This window comes from Centrocercus urophasianus, unplaced genomic scaffold (assembly GCF_019232065.1).
Source record: "Centrocercus urophasianus isolate 14NV4802_14NV808 unplaced genomic scaffold, USGS_Curo_1.0 seq_10, whole genome shotgun sequence".
Classification (NCBI taxonomy): Eukaryota; Metazoa; Chordata; class Aves; order Galliformes; family Phasianidae; genus Centrocercus; species Centrocercus urophasianus.
Genome location: NW_024884142.1, coordinates 88472547 through 88490026, shown reverse-complemented (window position 1 = coordinate 88490026; position 17480 = coordinate 88472547). Strand labels below are relative to the sequence as shown.

At 43.3% G+C, this 17480-nt stretch overlaps 1 protein-coding gene across 1 annotated transcript; it reads left to right on the top strand.

Moving 5' to 3' along the window:
• Positions 1 to 100: 100 nt before the first annotated feature.
• SNX5 (sorting nexin 5) lies at positions 101 to 16854 on the top strand. The gene is made up of 13 exons (XM_042811035.1): positions 101 to 202; positions 8645 to 8749; positions 9252 to 9362; positions 9911 to 10032; positions 10347 to 10470; positions 11067 to 11162; positions 11991 to 12096; positions 12187 to 12262; positions 12943 to 12982; positions 13078 to 13164; positions 14327 to 14486; positions 15200 to 15285; positions 16265 to 16854. Exons 1-13 carry the CDS (start codon positions 170 to 172, stop codon positions 16310 to 16312), a joined length of 1194 nt encoding a protein of 397 aa, XP_042666969.1. The 5' UTR covers positions 101 to 169; the 3' UTR covers positions 16313 to 16854.
• Positions 16855 to 17480: the final 626 nt, after the last annotated feature.

Sequence of the window (17480 nt, the reverse complement as noted above, 5' to 3'; positions counted from 1 at the left end):
AAAAAAAGTTAAGCACTACGCCGCCATCTTAGATGAAGGCAAACAGCACGCTGCCCTCACCTAAGATGGCCGCCGCGCCGAGGGGCCGGGCGCAGCGGCCCCGCCCCGCGCTATATGAGGGGCGGCGGCGGCCGTGAGGCGGCAGGCGGGCGGCTGGTAGTACCGAGATATGGCTCTGCTTCGGGACGGCGTGCAAAGCAAGGTGAGGGGGCAGCGCCGGGCCGTGCCAGGAGCTGGGCCGCAGTGCGCTTGGCCTGCTCCGCCGGGCTGCCAGCGTTGTGAGGTGCGGTCCCAGGCGGTGGCCTGCGCTGAGGGGCTGTCAGCTGTCACTGGGCTGTGCCTCCCTCCCTCCCGCTCCAGCTGTTGTGTCGGGCACCGACTTAGTTTTGCGTTCCGTGTGGTGCTGCCTTAGGACGTCGAAGCCCTGACCGAGTGCTCAGGTCTCGGCGCTGAACGTGTGTGGGATGGTTTGCTGCGTTCGGTTGCTGTTTCAGAGGAAGTGCAGCTTAAAGGCTGAGACGGGAACTTCGTGAGGTGTTTAATGGGAGTGCGTGCTGGCAGTGCTTAAAGATGCCTCTTTTACCAAGTGGTCTGCCTGGTTTAGTCTGTATGCCTTAATAGCTGCCAGCAACACCCCGGGTGGAAGGGAAGGCAGCCTTCCAGCAGGGGTCAGCTGCCTGGCCAGCCTCTGTAATCTGGATCTGAATATAGTTTGCATTATGCCTAAACTGAACTCTGGAAGATGAATTGTGCTTCAGGCTGTTTGTGTTGCTTGAGGGTTGTCTTCTCAGTGTCCTCTCCAATCTTCTGGGAGGTGCCTTGAAGGACTTGAAAGGCTAGAAATGCCCCCTCTAAAAGAGGGGAGACTTAGATATAAAGAGGAAACTTTTTACTTAAAGATAGTGAGGTTCTGGTGCAGCTGCCCATAGAGGCTGTGGTGCCCCATCCCTGGAGATGCTCAAGGCCAGGTTCGATGGGTCCTGGGCAGCCTGAGCTGGTGGGAGGCAGCCCTGCCCATGTCTGAGGGTTGGAACTGGATTGATTGGTCTCTTCCAGATGTAAAAAATACATCTGCCTTGAACAATCTTGTTAAATAACCTCTTTCCTTCCATCTGCTTCCACAGAACATGAAACTTTTAAAACAAACTTGACCTATTGAACTGACAGAATCTTAAGTGTCTTGCCTCCTAGTTCTTCACTTTGAATTGCGAATCAGCTGCTACTTCTTTCTGCTATGCATTAAATGACAAGCATTAGATGAACTATCTGTCACTTGAGAGTAGTGAGTGAAAGCCTTTGTAGGCTGCAGAATCTGCAAGTGAGAAGGTAAAACATCAGCTGTCTTGCAGCAATGAGTAACTGTGTATTAACCTGCCTTTCTAACATAATGGGCAGGAGCACTGAAGGGAGGGGAAAATGTTCCCACTAAGGGTTCAAGTAGCTTTAAACTCCAGCAGAAAATGACCAAAGATTAACTAGCTATTCAGGTAGTAAGGCTGTCTTGGGATTCCAGCAGTTGCAGTGAAGATAGAAACGTAGCTATCTTGTCTGTTCCTGTTTAGGTATGTGGGCAGTAGATTAAGTTTCTGGCTGTGAAGGAAACATCATTGTGTGCTAACCTTGAGTAGGAATTGTTGGTGTGTATAAACTAAAACTGACCCTGAGTAGGTAAAGCAGAAGTGGCAAGATGTATAGGAAGAGGAAGGGAGGGACGGTAGGATAAGGGGGATTGGAAGTGCAGTGGGAAAGATAGTGTCCTGGAGAGGAAAAGGCACTTCAGAAAGTGAAGCAAGCAGTGGGACTGCCAAGCAAAGCTTGTGTGAATGTACTGGATTTGTTCAAATGCTTGATTATTCAACTGCAGACTTAAGTGTTCAAAATACCGTTATAGATCAAAATAGTGAGAGTGAGTGTTGTGGCTGCTCTTCTTCACAATGGTCAGTGAAAGATGAAATATTATGTTTCTAGGCTTTTGCTGGGAACCTGCTGTTAGCACTTCAGAATGGCAGTTCTCTGTTCTAGCTAACTTCTACTAGATGCTCTGGAAAGGAGTTGCCTACTAGGTCTTTTGCTCTGCAAGAAAACACTTTATAGGGAAATGAACTACTAGCAAGGTGAAAGTTACTGAATAGGAATAGTGTGCTGTCCAGTCTGTAGGAGTCTATAAAGCTGGCCTAGTGGTTTGGACTACTGACAGAATCTCAGATCCACGGGAGATGAAGATTGCATGTGTTGCAGAGTCCCTTTTACTGTTCCTGGCTTCACTGTGGGAGGTTGGCAAAGCATTCTTGGAAATGCTGAGTATAGATTAGGGGCTTTCTTCTGTTGCACAATTTCCATCTTAGCTGGGTGTACTTCATGTTATAGATGAAATATAGACTGGAAGTACTTTGCCTCAGGCTGTGCTCTGCAGGCAAATTGCTATGGCAGGGTAGATTTGGCCTGTGTTGCCGAAGATGGTGCTTGATTCCTGGAGTGCAGGGAGTTCCTATGTGCTGCTACTTGGAGCAAGGTGAGTTAGAGGCTTTGGCTTGAAATGTGGGAACCCTGAATGGTGGCAGTATCCTTCCTACAGCTCCTTTCCTCTGTGGAGAGCTGTTTGACCACTTGAGAGAAGAGCAAGTCTGGGATCCCTTTTACAGGAGAGCAGAGTGATCAGGGAGCTTATTGCACAGCCAGTGGCAACAGGTGCTGTAGCCATAGAGCCTGCTTTCACAGGATCGCAGAATGGCTTGGGTTGGAAGGGACCTCAAGGATCATCAAGCTCCAATCCTCCTGCTGCTGGCAGGGTCACCAGTCCCCATATCTAATCCTAGACCAGGCTGCCCAGAGCCCCATCCAGCCTGTCCTTGAACACCTCCAGGGACGGGGCATCCACGACCTCTCCGGGCAGCCTGTTCCAGCACCTCACCACTCTCACAGTAAAGAACTTCCCCCTGACATCCAACCTAAATCTTCCCTCCTTCAACTTAAAACCATTTCCCTTGTCCTGCCTTTCTGCCTGATTGGAAAGCTCTGCACTCAGTGAGGAATAGCATCTCACTGGGAATAAACTAAGCTGCTACTTTGCTTGAAACAAAGATTAAGAGGGAATAATGAAATAATTCCGCCACTGGAGTTGTGTGGTACAAAAATCACAGATTTGGGAGAGTTTTCTGTAGTGAAAGTAGCAAGGTAAAGACTGCATACAAGAAGCCTGCTTCAGTTTTCCTGGTTATGTGTAACTTGGACAACTTCAGGACTATTTCAACTAAATGCCAGAGAAATAATAGCAGTTCTGTCCCAAAGGCTGTGAAATCAAAGCTTCTCATCTACTGTGTTGGCTCTGCTATGTGGATGCAGTGTACTTTCAAACATATTTTTAGTATCTTAAGGGGAATCTTAAGCTACTTGTGCTGAATATGACTGAAATGCGATTCTAGGAAGTAATACTGAATGTGTGCTGGCCACTTGAAGGGCTGCTGGTTAACTCCTGGGTGTTGAAACGAGACATTCTGTAACTGAAAGCTCTATAGAAACTGCCAGAAAATGTCATAATATTCTAGTGGCCTTGAGAGAGCACTTAAACTGGTTTAACTAAACTACTCTGTTTGGGGGGGGGCGGAAAAAGTGGCTGCTGGGTAGTGGCAGATGTAATTACTTCTGTCCTATTTGTGGCTGCAGGTTGACTGACAACAAGGAGGCAAGAGGGGAGCTGGCTGCAGCTGGTAATTGGTAGAAGGTTCTCTGAAGTGTAAGCTCTCACTGAAGTGTTACTTGTTCCTTCTGGAAGCCAAGTTGTGCTGCAAACCCGTGGATTAATCTGACATTAAGAATGAATATGGATACTTGTTTCACTACCAATCAAATGTTGTATGCAGTTGCTTGCGCTAGCAGATTCTTTTGTTAGAATGGAGAAGTGACTGAGTCACTTCAGGAAAACTAATGCTAAATTGCAAAGAATGTGACTCTAAAGCTTGGGACACTTGCCAGAACCAGGCAGCTTCTGTGGCTGAGGAGCTCCACTGGGAGCTTGCGAGTATGAAGGTGTGCTTGTGCTGAGTGAGGCCTGGTCAGAAACTTGCCAAGCTGAAGCCTGAGTAGGTGATGATCAGCGCTGGATTGTACTTAGGTGGTCCAACTTTCTCCTTTAAGCAGTAGAAAAACTGCTGTGAAATTCTGCCTGTATTGGTCAGTGGTATTCTCCTTGCTATCTTTTCTCTTTAGTGTCGAGATTGAGTGATTTATCATAGTGTTCTCATTAGTACCATAATATGAGTTCTGAAGCTTGAAGCAATCAATGTGATGATTATCTGTTTTTCTGGAGAGCTCTGTGTGGTGTCCTGTTCTAATTGCCAAGTCAGGCTAAGTAGGAGCTATGGTGATTGATATCTCTATTGAACAGGGATCAGATTTTCTTGAATCCACGTGAAGTCCTGAGGGTCCCACTATAAGTTGGTAAAGAGGCATGAGATGCTGAAGGCATCAGTACTGTAAAAGTTGCTGCAAACCATAAACTTCTAAAATCGTCCTGCAGAAGGGAAATAAAAGGTGGCAGTAGGGATGCTGTGCCCTGCTAGTTGGAGTGTTCAAGTTTCCAACCCAATTCAGCTGCTTCCCTGCTGTGATGCTGAAGGAGCTACCATCCTTAGCACCTCTCTGCTGTGAGGGAGGCATGCTTTCACCAGCTGCTGAGCTCTGGTCTTATCCCCCAGCACTGAGGATGTGAGGAAGAACAGACTAGATTCTGGTTGCTGAGATGGGGAATCTTAGTTCTGCTCATTGTAGGGAGGAAGCAGTGATGTTCTAGCTGCGAAATGTGTCCTAATGGAGAAGAGTTGTTAGGCAGGCAGTCTGGGGGGGGTCAACTAGGGTAGTTTCCCAGGGAGATCTTGGACTGGGTGCCTGGTATGGTAAAGGAACAAGCCTTGGGGCCTGGAGATGAAAAAAGGCTCTGCACAGCCTGCTTGTGACTGTAAGCACGTTTTTTTCTCATTGCTGCTTATGGGATGGGTGAAAGAGGAGTGATAGCAAGATCCTGAAAGATGAACTGCTGGTGCTGCCAGGGCAGGTGATTGTGTCAAGACCAGGCATTAGTGTAGAACATCTGCTCTGGCTGCTCACTGGTTTAGTGCCTTGTAGAGCTCATAAGTTTGGGTGGGCAGAGGAGGAGGTGGGGGGGAGGGAAGAGCTCCTTGGTTCCAATTCAGTGGAAAAATGCTATGGGGGAACAGTGCTCTGCACAAAGCTGGGCTGTGTCAATGCTTTCTTTGTAGTGTGAGCCTTTCTGCCATGATTGTGTAATCTGAAAGGTCTCTGGCCTGGAGTTAGAAGCCACAGTGACCTTCATAGGGCTAGAATAGACCAGTGGCTTTCTGATCCTCAGTTTCATATTCCTGAAAGAACTGATGCTAAGGCTTGGATTAGAGTTGATAATCCTGTGCTACTCTACAACAATGAAATGTTTCAGCCTGCAGTGATCTTTATGCATAGGCTAGATAGTCATGTGTTTACTGTAGATGTTTAGGGCAGGAGAAAGTGCAAGACTTCTTCAGCAGTTAGTTCTTAATTATTGTTCTGGTTTTTGAACCCTCCTGTTGTGGGCTGTTTGTCTTTATGTACTGCTCTGAGTTGTGCTGCTGCTGACTCCTAGCTGTTCTTTGTAAATGAGGCCCTGCTGGAGCGCTAAGCTCTGCTTAAGTAGCATTACTGGGGAGTTATGAAGTTGTAGGTTGCATGTTCTTGCCAAATTGTTCTGATCTGACAAAGCAGTACCATCTTACATTCATACATTTATCTCTACCTCCTGTGCAGGCAACTACTAGGATGGAGAGCTGAGGATGGCATCTAATCACAGGTTACTTCCTCTGTGACGCTTAAGAAATCTCCCAAGTTGAGGACTGGCTGGTTTGTGTAACCTTTCCTGTAGTTTAGCTGAGAGGAGGCAGTTTCCTTTAGCTTATCATGCTTTTCACAGACTCAGCGGTTTGTATTGTTAGTTCTGCTGATCCTGTTTGGACAGTGGAGATAAGTAAGCAGGATGCAAAACACAGTAAGAGGGGCTGCATCTCACTGCTTTGGCTGCTGGTGTTATCTGGCATGAAAGCAGCTGGGAAATTCTGAAAGTTGCCTTTCATTCAGATGGCAACAAACTTCAAGCTCTGCTCCTTGTGAAACTATTCCTTGAATGGTGGCCTTCTACCTAGCCTGCCTCTAGTACTTGAGTGGAGTGGTGTGGCTGCTGTTGGAGATGTTTGAACCACACCTCTGTGTTGTGATGCTTCATCTGTGTCTTCCTGGGGAGAGCTGTGTGCATGTAGGGGAGTGTGATTAGCAGCCTCACTCTGTGGCTGGGTCCCCATGGTGTCAGGAGTACCATACATTCAGACCTAAGCGGTGTCTGGGCTGCTAGGGCTGCCCTTACAGGATACACTCTGGAAGCACAGTGTTTGGGGTATCCCTCTCTTAGGTGTGGGGACCTGAGCGTATTTGCTAACTAACTATTAGTGATAGCTGGAATCTAGCCAGCAGCAGCCTGGCTAGAGGCAGCTGTGTCCCACCCTGGCAGCTGTGTCCTCTGCAGGCTAGTGGGGAAGCTTGCTGTCTACCAGGATTTCAGTTCACAGATGGCCAGATGGGGGGGGGGGGGAGTTTTCAAAAGCTCCTGGAAATGAAGCTTTCACCTCAAAAAGGACAACCCCTCATCAGTTCTTATGCAGCTTTACACAGAAGCTTAAAGCAGGATTCGAGCAATGTGTTGTATGATGGCCTTGCTCAGGTGCTGTCTAGTGCTATTTACTTGTGGGTTTGCTGCTGGATCTTGTGGTTAGCAGGTGGTATGTGCAGGCTCCTGGCTTCTGTTAGCCAATATGCTGCAGGGTGGTGAAGTGGTACCGCCTCAGCCCATCTCTTGAGCTTTTTTTCTGGTAATGTATTCAAAATAATCTCTAAAGGATGGCTTTGGGATTTGGCCTGGCTCTGACAGTTGCTCTTCAGCAAACTTCCTGTGTTGTGACCTTGATCAGCAGTTTCTCCCTTACGCAGGAAATAAGAATGATTTGTTAGACTGCAGTGCTGGGGGAAGAGCCTCTTACGAGACAAGACTTGTAATGCAAGAACCACCGTAATGTAGGCTGGGGCTATTGCTGGCTTCTAGAATAGATGTCTGAAATTGGCAGCAACTTGTGTTCTTAATAGCAATAGCTTGTATTTCTTGATATCTAGATCACTGCATCTACTTGATGTAGGAATTGGATGCATGTATCTATAATCATCAGTTATCTATGCTACATATGCCTAAAATCCTTTGCTTCCTTCTGAGGTCATGTAGCTGTCTGTGGCTGTTTGCCCTGAACATTTAGGTACAAGCAGTGTAGTGCAAATCATTGAATTGAGCATCCTTCATAAACAAGAGGGAGAAAATGAGTAAAGCTTGTGTTGTAAAGCAGTAAGGTTCAGCATAACCTGGCCACTGCCCTGGTATCCCAGATACCTTGACTTAAGCTGTTGGAAAGAAGTGTCTCCTGCTAAGGAAGGCACTGGATCTGTTTAAAGCTCCTGTCTGAATCAGTGTGAGGGTCTGGTGTGTCTGGTTTTTGAACCTGATATGCTCTGTGATCTCTGGTTAATGGTTTATTTGGAGCACATCCACATAGCATGTTCAGAAACCTCTTCATAGGTGTTCCAATAGAAGCAAATAGCACTAAAATGTTGCCAGGCAAAGACTCTGTCTAGGTAAGGTAAGACTTGAATTCAGGAGAGGTAGAGGCTTGTAGTTACAAGTATAAATAGCTTTCATAAAGCAAAGTTCAGGTATCTCTGAAGCTAGTTCTCATTCTAGCTCATGGGGGCTTTCTTTAAATAGCACGTGTGCATTCCAGCAGCTATTAACTTGATGCCAGGTACTTTGAAAATAGGATTATACTGATGCAGGGTTAGTACTCCAGTATTCTTGGGTTCTCGTCTTGTTTCTGGCAGACACTTGGATTTTAGACTTCTAGGAGTCTAAGGAGGTTTTAGGCATCTGCTCCATTTTTCCCTGGGGGCAAAGAAACCTTCACAGCTGTTAGAACAGTTAGTGGAAGTGCCACTGTGGAACCTAACTTTGTGTGCAGTAGTCTTGGGAGATCAGAGTGGCAGCAGTGGCCAATCTGAGCCAAAGGAGGAAGAGCCTAGTTTGGTGGATAAAAATCACTTAATTCTTGTGCCAAAGCAGCTGTCTGATGTAAAGATAAGGAAACAGGTCACATGACTAGGCTCTTAAGAGCTGTTCTTCCACATATTGTGGAGATAAAAATTGAGGAGAAGTATTAGTGCTGTTACTTCCTTCAAAATGATTTAACAGTCTTTGGCTTGATGTGCTTAAGTAAATAAAGCTGAAGAAGTACTGGAGGGAAGATGCTTCTTTCTAGGAATACTTCACTAATACCCTGAGTTGTTCCTAGACAGTTGGGTCTGTGGGCTCTTAAGTAACACTCTTCTTATTTTATGTGCTTGGAAGAGAGGGTTGTGTTGGGCTGTTAGACCCCTGTGCGTGCTGCTCCTTGAGGCAGCAGTCTGCTGCAATGTGGTTCTTGTTGACAATGCCACTGACTGATTTAGCTTCACTAAGCCTACTCGATGCTTGACCAGAGCTTGTTTTGTGATTTTGTGAATTCCGTTGCAGCTGAGGTCTGTATCTGTAGACCTGAATGTTGATCCTTCTCTTCAAATTGATATACCTGATGCTCTGAGTGAAAAGGACAAAGTGAAGTTCACGGTACATACTAAGGTAAGGTAACGGGGCTAGAAAGTGCTCTTTGTAGATACAATGGAAGTAATCTATGTATTTGTAATGAGCATACCTGCAAAAGTGGGTTTGGCAGTGAGGAAAATCTAATTAAATGGAGCTTTTCCACTTAAAGGTGGCCTGAGGATATAAAGGCAGAAACTTTTACATTTAAGACTTGAATGCGCCCTTTAAGACAAGGTAACTGATACACTAGGTTGGATTTACTTTTAAATAAATAAATAAATAAAGTAGCTTGAGACTGGGAAGGCTGGGGGGAAGGCAGCTACTGTGAGGTGCCACTAAATAAACTGTATGAATGCTGTTCTACAGCAGTGCCTTTTCTTCAAACAATGTTCTTAGTAAGGCTCTCATTTGAGTGCCAGCTCAGCTGAAAAGGAGTAGGCGAGGCTCTTACTAGGCAAAATAGCTTCCTTTGAAAATAGAACTGTTTCTAAAAGCACTCATTTACAAAACAGTGAGGCTTCCTTATCTTCTCTTCCAGACTACGCTGCCAGCTTTTCAAAGTCCTGAGTTTTCAGTTACAAGGCAGCATGAAGATTTTGTGTGGCTGCATGACACACTCAGTGAAACTGAGGAGTATGCAGGACTCATTGTAAGTAGTTCCTGAAAATGTGATTCTAAACAGAATTCTGTGGTAATTTAATGTGGAAATTAGTAAAGACACAAAGTCTGTTTTTTACTACTGCTGTTAGTATTTCATGACATGGATATTCCTTATGCTTTCTTCTTACTCACTCAAGTGGTATAGCTCTAAGCCTTAACTTTCCCTATAGGTTGGCTGGGAGCAGCAAAACAGCCACAGGCCTCAGTCCCTGACACCACAGTGGGACTAGTATCTGCCCGAAGGTGGATCAGTAGACTGATCCATTAAGTTGGCTCTCTTGTCTAAAGGTTATTCAACTGCCACAGCAGGCAGCTGGCTATGCAGTGTGTAGTAGAGGTTTTTTTCTCTTGTTTGGCTTCTAAGTGCACAGAGCTGGAGGGAAGATGAGGGATTTAGGCATCTGAGCTTCCTGGTTGCAGAGCCTTGCTGGCTTGACACGACCCTGCAAAAAGACTGTCTCCTACAGATTGCTAGAAGTAACTTTGTAAAGCTTAGGATTGTTACTGTTTATCCCTAACCAATTATTTCTTTGCTAGATACCTCCAGCCCCTTCCAAGCCTGACTTTGATGGTCCCAGAGAGAAGATGCAGAAACTAGGGGAAGGAGAAGTATCTATGACCAAAGAAGAGTTTGCCAAAATGAAGCAAGAGCTAGAAGCGTAAGTAGGATGAATGTATCTATCAGAATGCTGCTAAGGGCTGGATGTAAAGACGCCTTCTGGGAGAGCAATATATTTAATGGTAACTGATGTTGAAGGTGCTGCACCCTGATATTCTGTAAAATCCTGGAATTTGGGAGTACGTTAAGCTTCTCTCAAACCTGGAAAATTTCCTGGTTACAGACTGAAAGTAGCTTCTTAATTGCTAGCTGGCTGTTTCAGAGGCACACTGAATACTTTTACTGGAAAACTTGAAGCAATTCTTTGTGCAGTGAAGTTGCAGATGGATCTCAGGCTTTTTTTTTTTCTTTCAGTGAATACCTCGCTGTCTTCAAGAAGACTGTGTCATCACATGAAATCTTCCTTCAGCGGATTTCTTCTCACCCTGTGCTCAGCAAAGATCACAATTTTTGTGTTTTCTTGGAGTATGACCAGGATGTAAGCCACCTTCTACTTTGCATGTGAGGCAGGGTGTTAGAAGTGCTGCCACTCTTCTGTGTGGTTAGGTTAGAATGTTATATAAGTCTACCCACAGTGTCAGCAAGATGTTGCCAGTAGTAGTAGTAGTAGTTGAAAGATAGAGGCCTGTCTTTAGGTCACTTTGCTGCATTTCTTAACTGTAATCAAGTTAGGAAGCCAACTTGATGTGTCCTTGGATCTTAGGAGCAAATATTGTGCAGGTGTGTTTCTGCTGTCTCTTTCATGATCCTTTCAAATGAAGAATATCGGTGTGCTGAAGTTGGTACTGCGTCTGTGTTGTACCTCATAAGTGGTGGATGCTGATTGATGTTACCTATGGAGAAGCTGAGCTGTTCCTGGGAATGAGAAAAATCTGTTGTGGAGTAGTTGAACTGCTAGTAAAGCTATTTGTACTCCTATAGAACTTACAGGGGTGTTAAGGAGAGCTTGTAAATCAGGCTGCTCTGTCATACGTTAGACATAAGTGATGTTAATATTCTGTTAACATTGAAGTAGTCATCTTTTCCCAGCATCCATCCTGGATTAATTTGAAGCTGTCTTGGACTCTCTTCTAGCTGAGTGTTCGGAGGAAAAACACGAAAGAGATGCTTGGTTTCCTTCTAAAAAGTGTGGTAAAGAGTGCAGATGAAATCCTCTTGTCTGGAGTCAAGGTAAGGTAGTTGGTTTGCCTCCTATTTGCTTTATTCTTGATGGCTTCTTATTTCTTAAGGGACATTACTTATGTGCTTTAGGCTTAGTGTATGTGAGGCTTAGATTTACTACTGCAAACTTTACTGCTGTCCCAAGATGTGCAGAGTGGCCTTTTGATTTTAAATAAATAAAAAAAGACACTGAGGGTATAGACTGCTGAAAACTTGAGTGTATTTCAAGAATCTGATGTGCAAGAGTTGCCCTAACATCTGATCCTGCTGGGAAAGAGGGAATCTTCCCTTCAGCAAACATGCTTTTGTCTACTTCAGAGGTCTGAATAAAACAAGTTATGGTTTCTGCTCCTACTGGTGAAAATAAAATATCAGGCTTCTGTAAGTGGTTCAACTTCAGCTTTTCTATCTTGTTGCCATGGTAGCTCTTTCTAATAGACTTGCTATCCTAAACACCATGTCATGAAGCTGGTGTTACAATAGATATGTTTTGTATGGATTTTAAATAAGCTTGTAAACTGCTTAATATTCAACTACTGTGCTGTTAAAGGTCTGGGAAATGAAATTGTAACAGCTGTTAGCTTTGAGGGCTCTCTGGTTACTTCAGCCTGCAGCACTGAGTAGTTGTGTGTCAAATCCATCTTTGCTTCAATGTGTAACAAAAAAAAAATCAAATATTTAGAAATTCTCAGGGTCTTTTCTTGAACTCTACTTTTCAATAGAGATTGACAGGCATAAAACTCAGGTAGCTAATGGTGTTTGTTTAGACCCTTCCTTAAATAGAGAAATGCCTGTGCTCTGTGGTAAAGTAACTTAACAGGTTATACTCTCTTTCAGGAAGTAGATGACTTTTTTGAGCAAGAGAAGACTTTTCTTGTAAACTACCACAACAGAATCAAGGACGCATGTGCAAAAGCAGATAAGATGACAAGATCTCGTAAAAGTGAATCTTTTCAAAGACCTTTCTAAAGACCTGCAGTCTCACTGGATTTAGTGATTTCTGTAGCCTGAAAACCTTCTCTTGTTCTTGCAGATATTGCAGATGACTATATTTATACTTCAGCTTGCTTGAACAGCCTGGCATTAGAAGAACCTACAGTTATCAAAAAGTAAGCAGTGCTAATTGCTCAGAACATTCTGAGTTTTCAGAAATTCAGGGGGTTGAGTCATAGCTAGTTTGAGTTTCTTGAATTGTACACAAATGGCATTGAAACTTTCTTTCACCTGATGCATCAGAGGAAAGAATATCAGCTGCGTTGGTTACTTACCTAACTGATCTCATGCCACTTGTGTGGCAGAGCTGAACTGTACTGCTCAAATCTTCTTCAGTATAGAAGCCCTGAATTTTATTCATATCACAAACTCAGAGAATATAGGAAGAGTTACACCCCTGTATTCTGATGTATTAAATACACTTACAGCCTACACTAGAATCTCTGAAGTTCCAAAATAGTTTTTTTTTCCACTGTGGAAGCCTGGTCATTCTAAGATAAATTATCTTGATAACAATGTACTGAGCTTTGCTAATGCAGTTTACAGCTGGAAAAAAAACCAACAAAAAACAACACCAACAAAATGGTCTGTCACTCTTGGAGAGTAGCAGTGGGAAATTCTTTACAGGATTGTTAATGCTACTTGTTTATTTTAAACGGTGCCTAGTTGCTCAACTCTGTTAAAAAGGAATCCAGCACCTCTTGCATTAAATCTTTTGTCCATGTTTCTGCCTAGACCATCTTTTGAATCTCTTGTCTGCATCTGTATCTAATGCTTATGCATTTTCCTCCCCGAGGTACTTGCTGAAAGTTGCTGAACTCTTTGAGAAACTCAGGGTAAGAGAAGCTTTGGGAAAAGTAAAAATAACACAGATCTGTAAGTCTGGATGACACTGTCCTGTTACATGCAGATTCTGTAATCTCTTCTGCAGAAGGTGGAGAGTAGAGTTTCGTCTGATGAAGACTTAAAGCTCTCTGAACTGTTGAGGTACTACATGCTCAATATAGATGCTGCTAAGGTGAGAACTGTCTTCTTTGTGAAGCTTGTTTTTGTGGAATTGTGACTCAGTTATCTCTGTGCTTTGAGAAGATAGGAAGGTGGACCCTTGTCTCACTTAAGAAACCCGGCACTTTTGAATGACAGCAGAATACAGAAACTATGTATGACACTACTGTCTAGTCCACTTCTGAAACAGTTAAGACATCTGGCCAGTTTCTTTGGCATGTAGAGGTAAAAAAAAACCTCGGAATCACAGAATTGTAGGAGTTGGAAGGAACATCTGGAGATAGAGTCCAACCTACGTAAGTTGGGACCTGTTTTACGTATGGGACCTGTTTTAGCATGCTGCACAGGTTAGTGTCCAGACAAGTCTTGAATACCTCCAGAGAAGAAGACTTGACAACCTCTCTAGGCAGCTGGTTTCGGTTCTTTGTCACTCTGACAGTAAAGAAGCTCTATGGGAGATGCTCCAGGCCCTTAATTGTCTTTGTCACCCTCCACTGGACTCCTAGGAGATCTCTGACTTTCTTGAACTGGGGAGCCCAGAATTGGAGACAGTACTCCAGTGTGTCCTCACCTAGGATAGAGTAGAGGGGGAGGAGAACCTCCTTCTATTTGCTGGCCACGTTCTTTTTTTTTTTTAATGTACCTCAGGATACTGTTGGCCTTCTTTGGGCACAACTCAATGGATTCTTGTGAGTTAGAGTCAATTGAGTTCAGTTTGCAGTACTCTGATACTTCCAGTGTTTATAACCCATTAAAAATGCTGATGACAAATTAAAAATCCTTAAGTAAATCCTAAGTACTGGATCCCTCTCGCATAGTTATGTGTTAAACGTGTGACAACTATTGGAGTCTGGACTTCCAACAGGTAGTGTTATTGCTACTCGGTGGGGAGGCCCACCTTACAGAAGGATGAAACTGTTTTAAAGGGAGTAATTATAACTAAAATAGCCCTCAAACTTCCTTGATTAAGACATAAATCACTGTCTTGAGCATGTGATACTGTACAGGTGAAACACTTCTGTGACTTTGCTAAGAGTAAAGAGTGTTAGAACAGTTTGTTAGAAAAAGCATAATCTAGTGCTGGCAGAAGTGAAACCTCCTGCTAAAGTAGTTTGTATCTCAATTTGACTGCAGTCCTCTTAAGATTTTTACATGTTATTCCTGTCTGCTTTCAGGATCTTCTGTACAGACGTGCAAGGGCTCTTGTTGGTTATGAAAATTCAAACAAAGCTTTAGACAAAGCTAGGCTAAAGAGCAAGGATGTCAATCTGGCTGAGGCACATCAACAGGATTGTTACCAGAAGTTTGAAAAGATTTCAGAATCTGCAAAACAAGGTGAGAAAGACTTTGCTGTACTTATCTTCAAGGGAGATTTTAATGCAGTTGTGGTTTCAATGTTACCTTGGACAGCTGTAGTCTTCTGAACACTCTCCTGTAGCAAGTAGTCTGAAATTCTTAGGGACTGTGTAAATGTATGTAAAAAATTTATGCAACTGTATCTTCAGAAGAATGATTGTCTGAAGCTGAGCCATGTCTGCACTAGACCAACCTTAAATATAAGCCCTCATTTGCTTTCTAGACTGAGCTCTTGTTCTTAGCTTCCACACCAAACAACTGTGGAATCAGGCTTTTTCTCTGTCCTCTTGCTGCTGAGTGCCTGATACCAATCTCAAATGCTGCTTCTTAGTTGTATGCTTTTGGCCAGTATTAAAGAAAAATGTACCTTCAGGTTGCACTCAACTTCCTTCCTATTCCTGGTTTCCAAATGCTCCAGCCTCTCCCAGAGCTTGTGTGGCTCACTATTTTATTCATGTTGTTTTCCTACAAAACCCTCTGTTTCAGAGCAGATAGGCAACTTGTCTGCTAAGATAACACTACTATGTGATTCAGTGCGTATTCTGGCTAGAAGCAGTGAGACTTAGCTCTTAAATCTTTTTGTGGTCAAACTCTGTACTAGAGTTGCACAATATGAAACACAAAGGGCATTACTGAAACTTCAGTCATTACTTTGTATATCTCTCATCTATGCTTATGCTTTCTTCCTACAGAATTGATAAGCTTCAAACAGAAGAGAATAACAGCCTTCCGCAAAAACCTAATTGAAATGGCAGAACTGGAAATAAAACATGCAAAGGTGTGTTCTTTAGAATTTAACAGAGGTAGCTTGAGATAAGTAAATAATGTGCAACCTACAACTTGCTGGGTTTCCATTTAAGTAATTGTAAAATAGAACAGTCAGGTTCTCTGAGATCTAGAGAAGAGGAGGAAAAGGAATTGAAAGTCTGTAAGTATTTGAATATACAGTGAACAAGTGCTGGCAGTCTCAGACTGTCTTATGGGACAAAGGCTTTCAGCCTGTCATTCCTAGGACACTGGCCTGTTGCCCTGTGAGTAAGAATTTTCAGTTTAGCATGTAGCAGGCTGCCCTTTCATTTAAACTTCCTGTGAAGCCACTTCATCTATGGGATTTGACCCCTCATGAATATGCCTGATAGTGGGCAGCTGTGGATGCGTTACTGAGAGCTGTGGGCACGTTCTGCAGCTTGTGATCCAGCTGTCGACTCTTTTTGGCTTTGTGAAGGGAGGCTCTGTGCTGAGCAAACTTGATGGAAGATGGAGAGGCCATTTTGCGTGCTGTAATCTTAATGTAGGAATGCATATACTAATTGTAGGGTCTGCTAATTTAGAGAACAAAGTGGGAAGCCTGAAGAAGTAACTCTAGCCTCTTTTGGGAAGTCTAAAGAGTCTAATTTTCCATTCCTTGGACTTCATTATGGGTAGCTACTTCAGTGCTGTGCTTAAATTAGATATAAGAAAGGCTCTGTTTGGCCCACTTAAAAAAAAAAAAAAAAAAAAAAAAAAAAATTCTAGTCTCCTGTCCTTTTCCTCCCTCCCACAGACAAGGTCACAGTTGCAGGTTTACAGAGAGGAGCAGACCACTGACTGCTTTTGACAGTGCTTGAATACTTGTTTCTGCAGTACAGTCTCTTAATTGTTGTCACAAGCTACAAAATCTGGGGATGGACCTGACATCTTGAAAGCTCCTTCATTGTTGAAAACCTGATTTACACAATCAGTCTGACTCACCTGAAACTAATTATCTTCCTTTCCAGAATAACGTCTCTCTCCTGCAAAGCTGTATTGACTTGCTCAAGAACTAAGGAGCCTTATTCTGAAAATGTGAAGGAATTTAAAAAAAAAAAAAAAAATCAATTGCACTCAAATGGCTGGGGTAACTTATTGGCTCAATTTCATAAGCTTAAAATAAATATTGTCACTGAGGTTATTTGACTAGTACTTAAATATGTTGATAGTGATGTATTGACTTCCTTGGTATAAATGAGAGCAGAACTGCGTATGAGTTTTCTGGATGTAGCTACATCCTGTTGACTGATAACTCAAAATGAGTCAAATGTTGGGGGGGGAAAATTAATTTGCTGTTGACTGATTCTTCATCTAGTGGAAAATCTTTTTGGAGAAGAATTCCTATTTTCCAGGATCGCAAAGCAGTCTGTTGTTGTAGACTTGATATTTGAAAGTTGCAAGTGGGAATAACTTATGTGTAGAAATTTTATAAAGTAAATACCTTTAACATTCCATTTCCCAGATGGATTTCTACTACAGTATATTTTGAATTTGTATAACTACATTCAGTATTTGTACACTTGGGTGATACAGCAAATAAAGATATCTGACTAAACAAGCTGTTGCTCTATGGCAAGACTTTGTGTGGGATCTAAGTGACATAATGGGGCTTCCAGGTACAGAATTATCGCATTACTCATCACCTGGAGCTTTTCATTCTGTGCACTGGAGGTGTATATTTGGCTCGGTAGGAATGATCTTGAAATGGATGTTGATGTGAAATATGGGGAGTTGAGATCATGCTGCTGTTTGAGAAGTGTTCTTAAACTGTTGGTTGCTATATGCTATACGCCAAGGAAACTAAACCTAGGTCTGGATGGCTTGGACTCCTTCAAACCGCTTTGCAGAGCTTCATTTGTGTTTTACTGATCTTGACGACACCTGTTAGTATCAAGAGGTTGTTTGAAACTTCAATGGTGCTGCAAGCACAGCCCTTGTCAGTCTCTGTGTAAGCTGTAAGTCTTTACGTTTTATGTGGCCAACTGGGCATTCACTATCATAATCTAGGTACTCCAATGTGGCATGGCAGTGTAGCTGTCGTTTGGTGCGTGAGGATACGGGTCAGCTAGAGCTGTCCTAGAGACAGCTTTCTGTAGAGTAGAAGAGAAACTTGAGCGTATGTTTTTTTGTTTGAACTTCTAATTGTGCTGAAAGCAGACTACATAGCTATGCTCTGATCAGACT

Bases quoted from the DNA above. Each gene is read 5' to 3' on its own strand.
- SNX5 (XM_042811035.1), top strand. From the start codon at position 170: ATGGCTCTGCTTCGGGACGGCGTGCAAAGCAAG. The intron at 9,363-9,910 runs GTAAGTAGTTCC...TTTCTTTGCTAG, and splicing joins AGGAGTATGCAGGACTCATT to ATACCTCCAGCCCCTTCCAA. The intron at 10,471-11,066 runs GTAAGCCACCTT...ACTCTCTTCTAG, and splicing joins TCTTGGAGTATGACCAGGAT to CTGAGTGTTCGGAGGAAAAA.